Source organism: Jaculus jaculus, chromosome X (genome assembly GCF_020740685.1).
Source record: "Jaculus jaculus isolate mJacJac1 chromosome X, mJacJac1.mat.Y.cur, whole genome shotgun sequence".
Taxonomy (NCBI): Eukaryota; Metazoa; Chordata; class Mammalia; order Rodentia; family Dipodidae; genus Jaculus; species Jaculus jaculus.
The window spans coordinates 152466225-152482842 of record NC_059125.1 but is presented as its reverse complement, the minus strand read 5'-3'; the positions used below and the strand labels follow the sequence as shown (position 1 = coordinate 152482842).

At 57.2% G+C, this 16618-nt stretch overlaps 1 protein-coding gene across 4 annotated transcripts; it reads right to left on the bottom strand.

The window, feature by feature from the left end:
• Positions 1–511: 511 nt before the first annotated feature.
• Plxna3 (plexin A3) lies at positions 512–16400 on the bottom strand. Of its 4 annotated transcripts, none has more exons than XM_045140176.1 (33): positions 16269–16400; positions 13771–14393; positions 12704–13243; positions 12072–12254; positions 11544–11672; positions 11373–11473; positions 10866–10989; positions 10625–10781; positions 10431–10530; positions 10062–10251; positions 9718–9918; positions 9443–9539; positions 9116–9306; positions 8881–9026; positions 8689–8809; positions 8425–8561; positions 8143–8313; positions 7657–7750; positions 7335–7574; positions 7109–7252; positions 6795–7029; positions 6569–6711; positions 6233–6489; positions 6081–6147; positions 5845–5991; positions 5607–5766; positions 5364–5467; positions 5099–5195; positions 4328–4518; positions 3905–4074; positions 3190–3402; positions 2894–3044; positions 512–1541 (listed from the first exon to the last, which is right to left on the bottom strand). In XM_045140176.1, the coding sequence occupies exons 2-33, from the start codon at positions 14365–14367 to the stop codon at positions 1446–1448; spliced, it is 5694 nt and encodes a 1897-aa protein (XP_044996111.1). In that variant the 5' UTR covers positions 14368–14393; positions 16269–16400; the 3' UTR covers positions 512–1445. The 4 variants fall into 4 exon arrangements, with proteins under 4 accessions (XP_044996111.1, XP_004672175.1, XP_044996112.1 ...); XM_004672118.2 differs by having other exon boundaries at positions 10062–10176; XM_045140177.1 differs by having other exon boundaries at positions 16265–16393.
• Positions 16401–16618: the final 218 nt, after the last annotated feature.

Genomic DNA, 16618 nt, shown 5'->3' with positions numbered 1-16618 from the left:
ATTTCAGGTCAGCCTGGGCTAGAGTGAGACCCTACCTTGAAACCACCCCCTCCCAAAGAAAGAAAAGGGTGCTCTCCGTCCTCTGCATCTGCATCATCTAACAAGTGATGGGTCATTTGTAGGAAGCTACCGCCCAAGTTGAGGAGTTCCAGGTCTTAAGTTGGAATGCGAATGCAGCCACTGAAGAGTCTTGAACACTGGGGACGAGTATACCTGATGCCTTAACAGCACTGCTCCCTTCCCGCAATGAGAATGGGACAAAGGGGGCTAGGGCAGAAGCAGAGACAAGCACACTTGGGTGGGGACAGAGAGGGAAGAAGGGAGCATGCCATGTCCTGAATGTATCTTGAAGCTAGAGCCACCAGGATTTGTTGATGGATTGGCCATGGCTTTGTCCCTTCTCAAATCCTCAGAGACCCTACAGAGAGTTACCATTTTTCCCAGAATGAGGGTTCATCTCAACCAAGAGTTCTACCCACCTGCTGCAAAGAGAAAGCCACACACAATGACCCCCGTTTCCCAACATTTAATTAGGAAAAAAACCAAAAAACATTACACAAAGAAAAATTCATGCAACAAAAGAGGAGAAAATTGGGGTTCTGGGACTGTGATACGGGGCCAGATTCCTCAGAGGAGGCAGAAGACACAAAACAGTAAGGCACTGCCACCTCAGCCCCTTGGGGTGGGTACACAACAGGGCAGCTGAGGCTGAGGGGGTCCAGGGCAAGTGCCGACAACACTGAGGAAGTTTGGCAGTAGGGCCAGGAAAAGGGGCATTCCAGAGCCCCAGGCCCAGGTCTGGCCCCCAGCACAGCCTGGTTAATTGTTCTCTGGGTACTCAGAGACAACAGACCCCCTTAGGAATGAGGTCTGCAGGGGGACACTGGCTTGGCCTGGCCTGGCTCAGCCAGTTTGATGGCAGCTTCAGAAACATCGTCCTATCCCAAATGCTCCTGGTACTGAGGCTCCCTTCTTGATATAGATGGGACCTGCCAGAGCAAAAGTGAGGTGGCAGATCCTGTCCATGGCTGGCAATGGTACAAAGGAGCCAGGGCAAGTGGCAGGGCCCAGATCAACTCAAGAGGAGGAAAGTCCATGAGGCTGGCAATATCCCATGGAGCACGCATATTTACAGATGGAGAACAAGGTGGAGTTAAGTTAATAAATAGGTGGGTGGGGTACACACAGTAAGGAGGGCAGGGGCTCTCCCAACACAGGGGCACAAGGGCAGGAGGGTGGGGGTATTGCTGCTGCTGGTGGGGGGGGGTTGGTCCTGTCACCCCCTCCTCCTGCAGGGCCCAAAGCAAGGCACTAATGAAGAGGGCCCAGGTGTGCTGGGGGCATCTTGGTCTGGTGTCCTCCCCATGACACCCGATCCGGGGCTCATCCTGGATGGGAGGAGAGCTCAGACCAGAGGAGTCCCCTCCTCACAGACTCCACCCCAATCAGCTGCTGCTCGACACCAGGCTGATGATCTGCTCCAACTTCTGGCGCAGCTTGTGCTGCCGACAAGAGGCATCTCGGTCCAGTGAGGTGAGGATCTAGGGGGTGAAGTTCACTGGAGCTGGACTCCAAGGAAGGGCCAGCCTCTCCTGAACAAAGCCACCCTTCCCAATAGGGAGCTTCTCTCCCACGGGCCTCAGCACCCCTCACCCTCACATCTGCAGCCCTTGTGCCAAGCTGATGCTCAAATTTCTCACTTATCAGCAAAACCACCCACTTCTCTTTGACCCCAAACTCCTCCAACTACAGAACTTTCTTCTTGCCGAAGCTGGTGTGCAGCCCCTTCCAAGAATGGTCCCCACTTGCAGTTGTCAATTCCTATTCCCTCCTAACCCTCACACAAATTGCTCTTATTCAGGGCTCTGTGATCCCTGGAAGGCCTCGCAAGTTGGCCAGAATTGGCCACTCCTTCCTTGACCCATGCCGGGCCCTCGATCAGACTGCAGGGCTACCTCAAGCAAGCATTCCTGGGTTCCCTCCCACTGCTCTGTCAGTTCTTCTCTTCTCTCACTCCTACGAGGCCCAAGGCTCTGTGCCTGGTCCTGATCTCCCTCTACAACCTCAGCTTCCTTTGGTGAGCTCACCCAGACTCAGGGCGTTAAATGCCATCTACTGGCTCCAAAGGTGTATCCCCATCCGAGACCGCATTTCTACATCTAGTTGCCTACTTGACATTTGAAAAGTGGTACTTGGGCTTAACCTTCCCAGTTTGGCCCAATCTACCTTGGTACCATCCCTGCCACCTATCCTGTGACAGCTCTTAGCTTCCCCCAGGACATTAGCACTTTTCATGTGGGCCTGGCTGGTTCTGAAGAATCCTGGCTCTGTCCGCCCACGAGGCCCCATGGACTGTTCTACCCAGTCTTCCCAACTCATGCTTAAGCAACCAATCGCACTCTACCAGCGGCTTAGGCAAGAAGCTCTGTGGTCATCCTTGATCCCTCTTCTGCCTGCAACCCACATTCAGTCCCTCCGATGAGTATGAACCGGAAGTCAAGTCTACAGCATTACATGCTCCTGAGTACTGGCGACCCCAATCCCAAACAGCAAGGCTCTACGAATGGCTGGTCCCACCCACCTCTGGACCACGCTCACACTTCTTGGCCCATCCCTCCCTGTTTTCCAGTCCTCTAACTTTTACTCAGTGGGAAGTCTGTGCTCCAGCCAGTGCCTTCCCTTCTGTGTTCCTCAAGACTTAGCATCTATAGGGAGATTATTGTCTGCACTATCCCTAAGGCTCAGTCAAGGGAGGGACTATACATAAACTAAGGCACGGGATCTGTAGCCCCTATCTCACCCATTTTCTTGTGCCACTTCCTGCCTCCTCAACCCCCCTGCCTTTGCTCCTAAGCCACAAGCAACCAAGGGCCTCAGGGATGCATCAACGTACCTCCTGGCGGTACTTGGTGACATAGAAGTAGAGCTCGCTGAGTGCACTTAGGACATTGAAGTCACTGGCATGGAGGCGGGACTGCTCCACCAGGTAGGCATCCATGTCCTGGTCACTGATGGATGCCATTTTAGCAATGTCTCGGTAGTACCTGTTGGGACTCTGGATAAGTCAGTCACATACACATCCCAAAAGCCCAAACCCCTGTCCTCAGTGCCTGGCCAGCTTCAGACAGGTTGACTGGGTAGGGAAGCTCCTGCCTGGTGTCCTACACAACAGCCTCATTCTGGGCCCACCTCTCCACCCAGCTTTTGTAGTTGGGGATGTCCTTAGCGTAGAGCAGCTTGTTGGAGGGTGAGTCCTTGCCCAGGCGGTGCTCTGACGTGGAGCAGGAGTCCATGAAGGTCTGGGCCACCACCGACAGGCAAGCATCCGTGATGCTGTTCTTGTGGATGTCGAACACAAACTGCGGGTTCTTGATCACGTTCACCCAGAAGCGCAGGGGCAGGCTGAACAGAAGGACACACACTCAAGACTCCCTAGTGGCCCTGTGGGTCCCCTCTCCCTCATTGACCTCCTTCATCTCTTAGTCCCATCTTGCTAGCTCATGTCTTGTCCTGGGGTGACAGGAAAGAAACATTTTAGGGTAAACTGCCTTTTCTCTAAGTGTCTACTGGACTTCAGGAAATAACAAATAATAGATGGCCTTCTGTCCTTAACCCCCTGCAGCTTCCACTGTCCTCACCTGTGTCAAGCCATCAGCATCTCTTCTCTGGGGTCGTGGAGAGCAAACGGCCACATCCCAGTGGTGGACTTGCTCCTCATCTCCCACTTTCCCACCCCAGCCGCTTCCACGTGCAGACTCACAGCCAGCCCCAGGCCAAGCTACCACCCTGTGCCTCCTGACTGTGAACCACGATCAGCCACCCTGCCTCCTCTTGGCAAAGGTACCAGTGTCTTTAGCTCATCCATCCCCAGAAAGGCCAGGATCAGCTGGGAATAGGGCAGTACCAGTTGCTCTTCCAGGTGTGGCGCACATCAGGGTCACTGATCTGGCGCTGGTCAGCCTGCTCATCCAGGAAGTCAAACATGTACTTGATGGCCAGGGGCAGGGCTGAGCCCCGGTGGGCCGTGCTGAACACGGTCTCAAAGAGGTCATCCACAAACTTCTGCAATGTGCCCTGTGGGTGATAGCAACACTAAAGGTTATGAGAGAACTGTCAGAATGTTCCTCAAATCTGACAGACTGGGACAGAAGGGCTCCCCCAAAGAGCCAATACACCTAAAATGGACCCACCATGACCTCTGGATTGGAGGTACTGCAAAGGCCCTGAGAAAATGGATTCTGCCTAGCAAGACCAGGTTGGGTCAGGGCCAAGGCTGGGCTATAAGGTATCTATGCAGAGGCCAAGGTGGCACAGGGCAGGCTCACACCTTGGTGGCCAGGAGCCGTGTCAGGTAGATCTCAGAAACCATCTTGCTACCACGGTCCCCCTCTCGGTGATCAGCATGGTCGTGGTTCTTCACCAGGTGCCACAGCTTGGTGCCTGCCTCCTGGTCAGGTGTGAGCATGGGTGCCCGGGAACGGAGGCTATCTGGGCTGCTGGCCGCACGGAGCAAGCTCTCTGGGACAGACAATACATGTGACCTTTAGGCCAAAGTGGCTGCTGGCTGTTGCCCACCCACTTGCCTCACTGTCTTCCAGGAACCCAGCAGCTTGTAGTGAGATCTGTCTGCTCTTCACCCCTCCCTACTTCTTCTGGGGTTTTCTTCCTTTTTTTTTTCGAGGTAGGGTCTCGCTCTGGCCAAGGCTGACCTGGAATTCACTATGTAGCCTCAGGTGGCCTTGAACTCAGTACGATCCTACTACCTCTGCCTCCTGAGTGCCTGGGATTAAAGGTGCGCGCTACCATGCCTCACTTTGTTTGTTTTCTCAATGTAGAGTCTCACGCTGGCCCAGGCTAACCTGGAATTCACCATATGGTCTCAGGGTGGCCTTGAGCTTATGGTGATCCTCCTACCCTTGCTGGAACTAAAGGCATGCACCACTACGCCTGGCACCCCTCCCTATTTCTAGGCTTTACAGAACTAGAAATCTCCCAGGAAATCCTCCAGGACCTAGCTAGCTACCTGGGGCTTCCCAGGATGGCTGGTACAGCCTCAGAGCACAGGGCCAGAAGAGGCCACCATGCCAAGGACACCTACCATAGCGGCTGAGGGAGCGGGTGAAGGTGAAGGAGTTGGCCATGTTATAGGCAGACACTTGTTTGGGCACCAGTGCTACTAATGAGCCATCTGTCACCTGGAGGTACCAGAGTCAGAGAAGGGGTATTGCAGGAAGCCAAGGCACTACCACCCACCCAGGACCTTCGGTGTGCACATGTGTAGCGCCCAAAACTCTTTGAGGAGGGCTTGTAAGTGCAGGGACAAGGGCCAAAGGGAGCAAGGGTCACAGCTCCCAGCTCCTCACCTGGTAGTGGGCCAATGAGTTGACCCTCTTCCAGTCACACTCGATCTTTGTAGTGATGTCCTCATCCTGAAGAATGATGCGGGCCATGCGGCCCTGGCGCCACTCTGTTGGCCACAGTCAGCCTTTAGAGGCATCCCCCTAACCTCAATCCCACTCCTCTTAAGGAACAGAGCTCAGGTGAGGAGAATGAGGGCCCCAAAAGAGTGCATGGGTGAGGGTCAGGAGGAAAGGGAAGGGCCTCACCCAAGTCCATGTCTTCAGCTTTGGGGCGCTGGGAGTATGGGATACCCTTATACACAGTATCAAGCAGCTTGTCTTTGGCCTGGGTGATGCTGTCACAGTTGAGGACCTTCACCGGCACCTGGGCACTCCCCTCGCTCTCCGGACACACACAGTGCAGGGTCTATAAGGGGTCCCAGCATCAGTCCCAGGCAAGCTTTCCCCCACAGCCTGTCTCCTGCCCACCTGGCCCCATGCTCACCAGGGTCTTGTAGTCAATCTGCTGCCGGATGAGCTTGTCCTCACTCAGGGAGTAACGGGCCTCGCCTGTGATGGCATCGATGGGACCCTTCTCCATCTGCTGCTTGATGGCACAGTATAGCAGGAAAAGCGGCTCCCCAGCACACTCCTACGACCAGGGTCAGGAACAAATGTGCCTCCCCATCTTGCCACCAACCCACCTACCTCCCTGCTGCCCAGCCCACCAAGCAAGCGTACCTTCAGAAACTTATGCAGCAGGAACGTGAACCAGTTGGTGAGCATTTTCTCGGCCACTGACTCCGTCCTAGCACAGGCAATGGGTGCTCAGGTCCCAGCCTGACAAGGGTGGGGCCGGCTAGGGATGTGGCCAAGATGGGACAATGACATACCTTCGCAATAGCAGCTTTGGGTGGTTCTTACTCTCAAGGTTTTTCTCTATGAGGTCTGCCAACAGTTGCTTGAGCAGCCCAGTGGCATAGTCGAGCCGGCTCTGCAGGGCCACCATGGTGAGTGAGGCCACAGTGCCCCGGTCACGCATGGAGAAGCTGCTCTGTGCCTCCAGAGTGTGGATGAAGGTTAGCACGAAGGAGCGGCTGTGCAGCAGCTGCCCAAACAGACGCAGGGCCTTCTCCACATTGGGCGGAGTCTGTGGGGATTGGGGAGTCTCAGAGGGCAGGTGGGATGACCTGAGGGAAAGGGGGCACAGATGGGCTGCAGGGTCTCACGTCTAGCTCCTTGAGCACGGGGTGGGACTCAATGCCGGGGAAGAGCACCCGCACGGCATAGGTCCGGTAGTCCAGGAAAGGGATCTGCACACCATCCATGTGGTTCGTCAGCTCGTTGATGTCGGTCTGCAGCTCTGCAAAAGCTGGAGAGATGGAGGGTGGGGGCGTGAGCGGAGCGGGAAGCAGGGAAGCCCCTCAGCCCTTGCCCACCCTCCGTTTCAGGCACCTTCCTTGCACTCCAAGGCCACACGGGACTCGAGGTTGTCCATCTGCAGCTGGAGCCGCTTGAGTGTGCGGTCTGCATCCTGAGTTTTGCGCTTGTAGGCGACCAGCACAGCGGTGATGGCCAGCAGCAAGAGGCCACCCCCTACCACCAGCCCCACCATGGCTGGCAGGGTCAGTGCCCGATCAGCTGTGATGTGCAGGGTCCCCAACCAGAACTCCAGGCCGCCCACCAGCACCTGCAGGAACAGGCTTGAGGTGAACCAACTCCCCTGCCCACCGAAGGCTGTTGTAGTGGGCTTCCCAGCCTACACTCACCATGACAGGCTGTCTGCCCGTCTGGCTGGGGGAGTCACACAGGAGTTGTGTGTCTGAGACCGTGAGTGCACATGGCTGGCCTCCAATCAGCACCGTGTAGTTGAGACGTGAGCTACCAGCTGCAGCCGGGATCAGGTTTTTTCCCTGGAAGTGGATGATAGTCAGTCAGGGTTCCCCAGCTCTCCGCCCTTCCTGTCCTGTCTGCTACCTCCTCTACGCCCAGTACCTTCAGCACAACATGTGAGCCTGGTTTGACATCCAGCACACCAGAGGGCCCAAGGGGCTCAAAGCTGGGGTCAGGGTAGTAGGTAAAAGAGGAACGATTGAGAGAGCGGGCTGTCTGCACATGGTCCAGCAGGAAACCAAACTCATCAGGGTGCTCTCCTTGGGCCCGAGGCTGAGGCCGCCCAAGGAAGATGCCAGGGGCCTTACACAGCATTGAAGTGTCATTGATCACCTGGCATGTCTGTGGAGACAACAATGGGCATCCCAGTGTGTGAAACCATGGGTAACAAGGGTGGGGCGAGGAGAGGGAAGCTGCTACTTACATTGGTGGTCTCAATACCACGATATTTGGCTCGTACTCGGGGCTCCTGGACTGTCAGCAAGTGAGTACCACTCACAGTAATGGCAGTGCTTCCGCTGCAGAGAGGGTAAGGGTCTCAGGCTGCTTTCCCAACCCAACCCTTTTTTCATTTGTTTGTTTGAGGTAGGGTCTCGCTCTAGCCCAGGCTGACCTGGAATTCACTATGTATTCTCAGAGTGGCCTCGAACTCTCGGCGATCCTCCTACCTCTGCCTCCCAAGTGCTGGGATTAAAGGCGTGCACCACCACGCCCAGCTCCAGCCCAACCCTTTTGTCATGAACGCCCAGGGACCCCCTGATCCTCCAGCAGGTATCACACTATGTGAGGTCAGGTCAACTCTGTCCCCCCTACTGATGAAGACTTGAGCTTCAAGGAAGAACCATTTGATGCCCAAGGCCCCCAGTGAAAAGCCCAGGGATCAGACTCAGTCCTTAACCCAGGGTCTCACTTGATAATGCTCCAGGTAGGCTCGAGGTGAGTGACAGTGGGGTCCTGAGTGTAGGTATAGATGACTCCAGGACTAGAGATGTTGGCATGGTCGATGGCAAGGGTGATGGAGGCCTGGCTGGGGCCCAGGGTGGAGACAGGTGAGATACACACGATGGCTTCTGCATCTCTCCTATATGAGTAAGAAGGGAACTTAAAGCAGGTGGCCTGGTACTCTCAACCACCCTGCCTTCATGGTCCTCCAAGCAATGGTCAGCCCAGGGTAACCTGGGTCCCAGCTCACCTCACAAACTGACACTCCCCATCTCTCACGGTCACTGTCACTCTGCTGCCGGCATCCAGAGAGGTTCCAGAGATGGTGAGCCGAGTGCCTCCAGAAGCTGGGCCCCGAGTGGGACTCACACGGTCAAATGTTGGGGTCTGGGAAGGAAGCAGCCCTGAGGGGAGGGAGGAGCCAGCCCCTAGGAGGAGCAAGGGCCACTCCACATTCCCCTGGATGAGGAAGGGAGAAGGGATGTGAAAGGAAAGGGGCTGGTGGGCCACGCACCACAAAGCTGTACAGCTGCTGGGACTGTGTGCGGAAGTCAGCAGAACAGTCACCTACACAGAGCTCAGCGGGCCCTGGTGGTGGGCTGGGTACCAGCGACTCCTCCATCTCACATACGATCCTAGGGATCAGAGGTGGTCAAGGTCAGCTGTGGTGGACAAGGACAGGGTGTGCCCCTGTGGACACACTCACCTCTCAGCACTGACATACTCCGTGGGGATGGAGTTGCAACGCACACCAGCTACTCGCAGGCCCACCTCGCGCGGTGTGAGTCCCAGATTCTCACCCACAATGGTGACCCGGGTGCCTCCCTCCTTGGGCCCCATGAGTGGGTGGAGCTGCAGAGCAAGATAAGAGGTGAGTGCATCAGCTCGGACTCATGGGGACCCATCAGGCAAGGCAGAGTTGGTAGGTGAGGCTGACTGACCTGGGTGATGCGGGGATGGCTGCATCGGGCACCCTTCTGGCTTGGGTGCATCCAGTTGCTCTTGGGGGCTGGGCAATGGGCCCGCAGCTGGCACCTGTGCTCTGAGATGCACCAACCACAGTTGAAGCGGGGATCAGCCTTGAGGCAGAGGCCACAGCTGGGCCGCTGGGCCCAACACTTATATAGGAGGGCTGCAGGTACAAGGGAACTGCTGATGGAGCAGGCAGTGGCCGAGAAGTAGATAACACAAGGGCCTCCAGACTTGCCCCCAGCAGTGTCAACCCTGCCCAGGAGGCATACTCCTTGGTCCCATGTCACCCCCATCACCTCGGAAGCTGGAAGGCTTATCAATTGGGAAATCTCCATCCCAGACCACAGAGAAGTCCAGTTCGGTGTCACCAAACTCATCACCTTCATAGGAGTACTAGGGAAAATGGAACCGTGTGAGCAGACCCCTCCCCCAACTCAGGAATCCCTGGTGAGATTCAGAGTCCCTGCCAAGGCCACCTGAGACTTCCAGACCAGCAAACTGGGTCTAGACAAAAACCACCCCAGCTGTCCCTGGCCTGTACTTGCAAGGGGAGGCGCAGGCAGGGGCTCACCGAGGCGTTCTGGCACTGCACACTGCTGCTGTTGAAACGCACAGCAGGCACTCGCTGCTGTCGCCCCTGCACCCGGACTACACATTCATAGTTCTTCTGGCCTGACTGAGGCTGTGGCAAGTTCTTAGCCCTCAGGGTGAGTGGCTGCATGACACCCACGGGGATCAGGAGGTCTCCTCGAGGCAGGATCTCAGGGCAGCCCTGGGGAGACAGCACATGTCAGAGGCAAATGGGGGCCACCACCCTGCTCTAGGCCCAGAGAAGCTGAGGAGATCAAAAGGAAAAGCAAAGAGGCAGCCCTCAAGGAGCCCAGGCCCCTTGCCTAGCATGCAGCATTGTCTCACCTCGGGGCTGTGGACCCTGCCCTCCTGGAAGGAGCACTCGTGTGGGTGGCTGGTACACACATGGCGGTACTTACACCAGTGGCAGGGATAAGGGCTGCCAACGCAGGACATGCACCTGCAGTTGGGGGAAGTGGCTTCAGAAATAACAGGGAAGGCCACGCCACTCTGCACCACCTTCCCACAAGACACACTGGGAAACAAAGCAAGAAGCTAGCCAGGATATGCCCAAAGCCTGTACTGTACATCAGGAATGGAGAGAAATGGGAATGGACTCGGGACGACCTGATGCCCGCCCCCACCCCCGAAACCGGAGAGATAGCCACCTTTCTATCCCCAAGGGTAGAAACGGGTACCAGACCAGATACTCACGACTGCAGGGCACTGCAGTTGTAGAGGACAAAGTCTGCCCCAGCAAACCTCACACCAGTCTCCTTGGAGAGCAGCCGCAGACGTACAATGCGGGTAGCCCCTGTGGAAAGCCCAGGGTGGTAAATAACTAGCCCAGGGCAAGAATCCACCCCCATCCTGCCCTGCCCTACCCCTGACGGCCCCAACCCACTGACCATGGCCCCTGGTAAGAGCCTGGAGCTCCTGGAGGGAGGGTGAGGGGCAGCGTAGCTCGCCGGAGGGCAGCAGTACAGCCTCGCTTTCTGTCACCTCCTCAAAGGCACAGCTCACACCCGCACTGAGGTCTGGTACGTTGCGCATGGCTACGGTCAGCTGGGGGAGGCAGAGGGCTCAGAGCAGGGTGCACCCCCCCAATGCAGCATACACACATACCCAAGCACCCTCCATGTCACTTACCTGTACCTCAGGTGAAGTCACTGACACATTATTGGGCCGGACCCGCACCTGTACACACTTGCTCAGCTCTTCTGCAAAGCCATGTGGGACAGAGGCACCTGGACAGGCCCCTTCACGGCAGCACCTGCACGAAGACAGGCCAGAGCCGGTCCCAGCACTGTCCTGGGAGGGCCCAGGTGAGGGTGAAGTGAGAGGCTGGGGGAACAGGGGACAGCCTACCCAGTTCAAAGTGCCAGGCAACAGTGTGCCTTGGCCTCATCCCCTGGGGTCCAAGGGACGTCACTCAGGGTAGAAGTTCCGCTCATTAGCTGGAGAAAGTGGAGGAAGGAGGGAGGGAGGGGAAGGCTCAAGGGCACAGCTGGGGAGAAGTGGGTAGGTGGGTAAAGGCAGGAATGACAAGGGTGGCTGGCTCCTGTCCAGTTGGCAGGGCCCTCCTAACTCCCTCCGTCTCCCCAGTGGCCCTAGGGAGCCCATGACTGCCTCACATCCTGCCCCTGCTGCCCTCACCTGTGCTGCAGCACACACCAACCACAGTGTGGGTCCCCTGAGCCCAGGCAGGCCGCGCAACTCAGATACTGCTCACATGTCTCCACCGGGAGCTGGCTCACCTGGGGACAGCCACGTCAGCACCCAGCCCACCCCCGCGCCACCCCCCACCACCACCCACCTCGGGCCCACCTGCTTCTCACTGAGGAGGTAGATGTGCCGGTGGTCAGGGCTAAAGAGCAGATCACGGAGGACGGTGCTGCCCTCCACCACAGAGACTGTCTCATACAGCTGGGCATCCTGGGAGCCATCGACCCGCACCTGAGCCACAAGACGGGGCAGTTGGATGACAGGCCAGCCTCATGCCACCGCAGCACCCTGTATACGGCACATTCTCTTAAGCCCATTACTTTCTAGGTTGTAGCTGAGTTGAAGTGAGGGCCTCCATAGGCCCAGGACTCGATCTGTGGCCCCCCTAGACACCGCCTCAGGCCAAGGAAAATAAGGTGCAAAGGGTACCCTGGTTTCAATCCTGAAATGCCAGTAAGTTAGGTAGCATAAGGGTCACCCAAGGGGCAGGGCACTTGGGACCTAGCCTAGAAAGTCACCACACCCTGTCCAGGGTGTCCCAGGGTTCATGTGCATCTTTCCACCCACAGCCCTTGTCCCAATGTTCAGAACATGTTTCCATTCCCATAAGCCAAGGGTTCCAAGGCCGACCTTCTTCAGATTGCCGCTGCGGGTACCGATGAAGACCACGGAGTGCTGGTGGTAGGTATAGGCAGCCACACTGGCCATGCCATCGGTGCTGTCAGCCAGCAGGGGCAACCCCTCAATCACATGCAGGCCACCCAGTGGCTGGTTCAGCACCAACCCACAGAAGTTTCCATTGATCTGCATGGGCTAGTGATACAGGAGGGGTATGTGAGAGTCCCAGTTAGACAGAGGCCATCAGATCCCTTGTTCTGCAAGAGAGCAGGCTATAGAAGCCACTGCTCTCCAACCATGCCTGACAGTTTGCCCTGGGACTCCAAAGGAAATTGGGGCTGGGGAGGAAGACCAGAGACAGATGAATTAAGCCTGGGCCTGCAAGACTTTAGCTGGAGCAATGAGGAAGAAGGCGGAATGGACATAGGGACAGGAAGAGGAATGGGGCAGTATACACACAGGCCACCACATTAAGAAGAGAGGTGGTGGGGATCTCAAGAAAGGAAAAATGGGTGTCAGGACTAAGGTGTCACTTCCAGGGCCATGTCAAGCCTGGGACTGAATGGCCAGCCTAGCAGAGGGGCAGAAGGCCAGAAGAGCTGTAAAATCTGGCAAGGGGACAACAGGGTAGGCAAGGGGCTCACGGTGTTGATGCACGGCAGCTCCTTGTTCAGCAGCCAGGGCAGGGCCAGCGTGCCCTCCCCGCGGTAGCAGGACTGGATGCGGCGCCGGATGTGGGCATTGATGTTGCTGAGGGTAAAGAGGCAGAGGATGGTCTGCCGAGGTGGGCTGGCCCGGTTCTTCTGGCCCTGAGAGAAGATGGTGAAGAGGACGTCCTCATCGGCAGGTACACCCAGGGCCTGGGCCAGCAGCAGGCCAGGCTTGGCCAGATGGGCACTCTGTACTAAGCGGTACTCTACACCACGCCAGGAGCAGCCAATGGGGAACTCTACATATGAGTAGAACTCTGAGTCGCCCGCACACATGCGCACAATCTTGGATGTGAAGAATTTCTCGCCTGCTGTATCTAGCAGTGTCTGCTGGGTGTCCAGCTGAAGCGTCAGGAAGTACACGAAGGAGGCACTGACAAAGCCATATATGTAGTAGATGTCAAAGGCAGGGTATAGGGACAGAGTGTCTGAGGGGATCTTGATCTGAGAAGAGACAAACTCATCCTGGTATACCTGGGAAGCAGGGAGAAGTATGAATGTGGGATGAAGTCTGGGGCCCGCTATCCAACCCTCTTTAGCCTCCCAACACTATTCCAACAATGTGGTCCTCAGGGGCTTCCCGCATGGTCCCCAATCTGCCCTGCCTGAACAATCACAGGAACCCAGAGATCTGCCACGCTGCAGACAGGCTAACCACACGTGGACTCTGTCCAGCACCATCCTTAGCAGCTGATCTACATCTCTGTGACAGTGAGGGGCTACAAGTTCCCCTCTTGGATCAGGGATTGACCGAGGCAGAGATGGAACACAGGGAAAGGAGTAAACAAGGGCTGGACACCAAAAGCTGAGGAGCCGGGCATGGCAGCGCACACCTTTAATCCCAGCATTTGGGAGGCAGAGGTAGGAGGATCGCTGGGAGTTCAAGGCCAGCCTCAAACTACCTGGTGAATTCCAGGTCAGCCCAGGCTAGACAGAGACCCTACCTCAAAAAAAAAAAAAAAAAAAAAAAAAAGCTGAGCAGACAGGGACAGCTCACCCACCAGACTGAACATGTCCGCACTGTCCTCATCATCGATGAGCTTGCGGGAGCTCAAGGTGGGAAAGTACTCTGACTTGCCATCGACAGCAGTGCCTACAAACAGCTTGCTGGGCCCCTGGCTCTGCTCGACAATGACGCCAGCCATGGAGTCAGGCTCCTGGGCACCTGATAGGTAGTGCTCTTTACGGTGGTGGGGTTCACCCAACTTGAAGAGGTCATCCAGTCGCAGGAACTGGCAGATGCCCTGCCAGATGCTGCCACAGGCCACCAGGCGACGGGCTGCATAGTCTATGAGGAGCAGTTTGTTCACGTTGTCCACAGGTACGAGGCGGTGAGCACACACACGCATGCTAGGAGGTGGGTAGCAGTGAGCGTTGTCCTCAACGGGCCCTGTGACATGAGCCCGCAGCTCGGTCAGGTTGGGAGCAAGCTTGAAGACTCGGTTCACTGCACCCACAAACACCTCCCCGGTCACTCGGTGTACAGCCAGGTGGGTGAGCGTGGTATCTGTCACCACAAAGCTACGGAAGGGCCTGCTGCTACCCAGGCACCCCCCTATGGTGAGGAATAGCAGCCGAAGGAGGCAGACAGTGGGCATGGCCGGCAGCTGCACGGGGGACAGGCCTGAGGAAAGATAGCAAGTGGGAGTCAGAGGCCCGAGGCCCCAGGCCCAGGCTGCCCTTCCTCCACTTGCCTGCCTTGCCCAGCAGGCTGGACTCTGCGCCACAGGGGGCCAAGGGCCATTCACCCAACACCACAACAGAGCCCCAGATGGTGACTGAGACTGGGAGAGAGGAGGGGCTTCTGGCAGAGCGAATGAGTGAGCAGCAAGCACAGGCAGGCTTGGGGGCCATCAATCATCCCCCACCCCTTGCACTGGAAAGGAGCCAGGAGGCCTCGCCTCAGCTGGGCCACACCCAAGGGGGCAGCACAGCCAGATGCTTGGAAAGATTGGGCAGGAAGCTCTCCGAACTGAGATTCAAGCATCACATCCCAGAGTTGAGGGCAGCCAGCCGTACAGGAAAGTAGCAACAGGGAAGCCCCAGACCACAGATATCCCATGCCTGAGCTGGGGAAGGATACAGGCAGAAAGAACAATCACAAGCCAGGGGATGGGGTGGGGAAGCTACTCCATAGTGGCACTGCCACCAGGAACCCTGAGGCAGAGCTCTGGGGAATGAAGGCCTGAGGCTGCCTTCAGTACCACCACATCGAGAGCTCCTGGGCCCAGGTACCTCCCCCCCGAGGGCCTTTGCTGGCTGTCCAGAAGCCTGCTGTCTGGCCTCCCAGCCACAACACAAAGCCAAGTCTAGACTGCCTGCACAGACTCATGCTGAGACGGATGTAAGTCAAGCTTTTTTCAGGCACAACCAGACAAATACCCCGGCAGGCCATTCTTGCAGATCCAGGGGTTAGTTAGTTAACTTAGTTAGTTAGGGAGGGGAGAGGCAGTGGGCCCAACCCATCCTTGAGATTTCCAGGAGTCTTATGTGTAACAGGCAACATCCCCAAACACAGTTGAAGCTTTGGGGAGATGGAGCAGGGTCATAGGGATAGGGCCAGCACTGGCACTTCACCCCCAGGCCACACCCAGCCGGCCCCAGGCTGCAAAGACAGCAGAGCAGTGTCTCAGCAGCCAATGGGGCAAGACCTCGGTGCTACCCTGTCAGTGCCCAATCCCCAAGGGACACAGGAGGTATTCACTATGGCGCGTGGGATATTGGAAACCAAGCCGAGGAGGCACAGACAAGAGAAAGGGGAACAGGCATCTGTTAGAACAAGGAACAAGCCCAGCTTTGCTAGAACAAGGAACAAGCCCAGCTTGAAACTGTAAAGTTTCAGCTCAGATTGATCATATGGCTGGGGCTCTTTTGTCAGGTCTGCATCCTGGATCCTTAATGCAACAGCCAGAGAAGAAAGGACGACTAAAGAGAAGAGAGGCTGCATCCTGTCCTCACCTCCTCTACACCCTGAAGAAAGACAAAACTAGGAACCGACCAGGAACAGGTTGGGAAGGGGACCTGGAGAGTCATGATTTGCAGCCCCAAACCCCACCCAGCCCCCACCTCTAAGGGGCAACCTCGGGCACAACAGGCACACCCAGCCCCCCTGTACAGTCTTGCCAGCAGAAAGAGCACGATGATGGGAAACGCTCCATGCAGAGATGTGGGTCCAAAGCCCGCTCCCTCTTAATGCCTCTCACCGAGCAGCTGGCTCAGTCAGCCCTGCCCCCAATAGTGGACCCCTCAACAGACCCGAGGACACCTTAGTCCATGGAGGTTCTGCAGCAGTGCTTGGAAGCGATGCTCCTCCGCTACAAAAGGTTCTAGCAGGCAAGGGGGCTATGCTTGAATTGGCCCTGCCTACCTGTTCAGGAGGGCAGAACAGGTTCGAGAGGCAGGGGTAGGGGCCTGACCCCTAAGATGAGACTGCCTGAATCCTGGGCCACGGAGCAGACTGTCCGCACACGGACGGTGGGGATGCAGGCTACCTACCTACCTGTCCCTCGGCCGCCGCTGACTTGGGGTGGATGTCTCGGCCACGTGGATGCGCCCCCCCACCCCGTGCCCTACACCAGCCCCGCTAGCTTAGTCCGGCCGCCTCGCCCGGCGCACCACACGAACTCCAGCCGCCGCCGCCCACACACTGGGCTGGCCCGAGGCCGCCTGGGCCTTTTAAACCCGGACCGTACCACCTCACCGGGAGGGGGCGCCCAGGGAGGGCCGGTCGGGAGCGCCCGAGCCACAGGGCGCGCGGGAGGGGGTGCTGCGCCTCCCGGGGGTGGGAACCCCAGTGCACAGAGCCGGGCGCCCATGAGCCTTCGAGCGACCCGGCCCTGGGAAGTGACC

Bases quoted from the DNA above. Each gene is read 5' to 3' on its own strand.
- Plxna3 (XM_045140176.1), bottom strand. From the start codon at position 14,367: ATGCCCACTGTCTGCCTCCTTCGGCTGCTATTCCTCACCATAGGGGGG. The intron at 9,540-9,717 runs GTGAGCCCCTGC...CATTTTCCCTAG, and splicing joins TGCAGTGCCAGAACGCCTCG to TACTCCTATGAAGGTGATGA. The intron at 5,468-5,606 runs GTGAGGCCCTTC...TGTGGCCAACAG, and splicing joins AGCTGAAGACATGGACTTGG to AGTGGCGCCAGGGCCGCATG.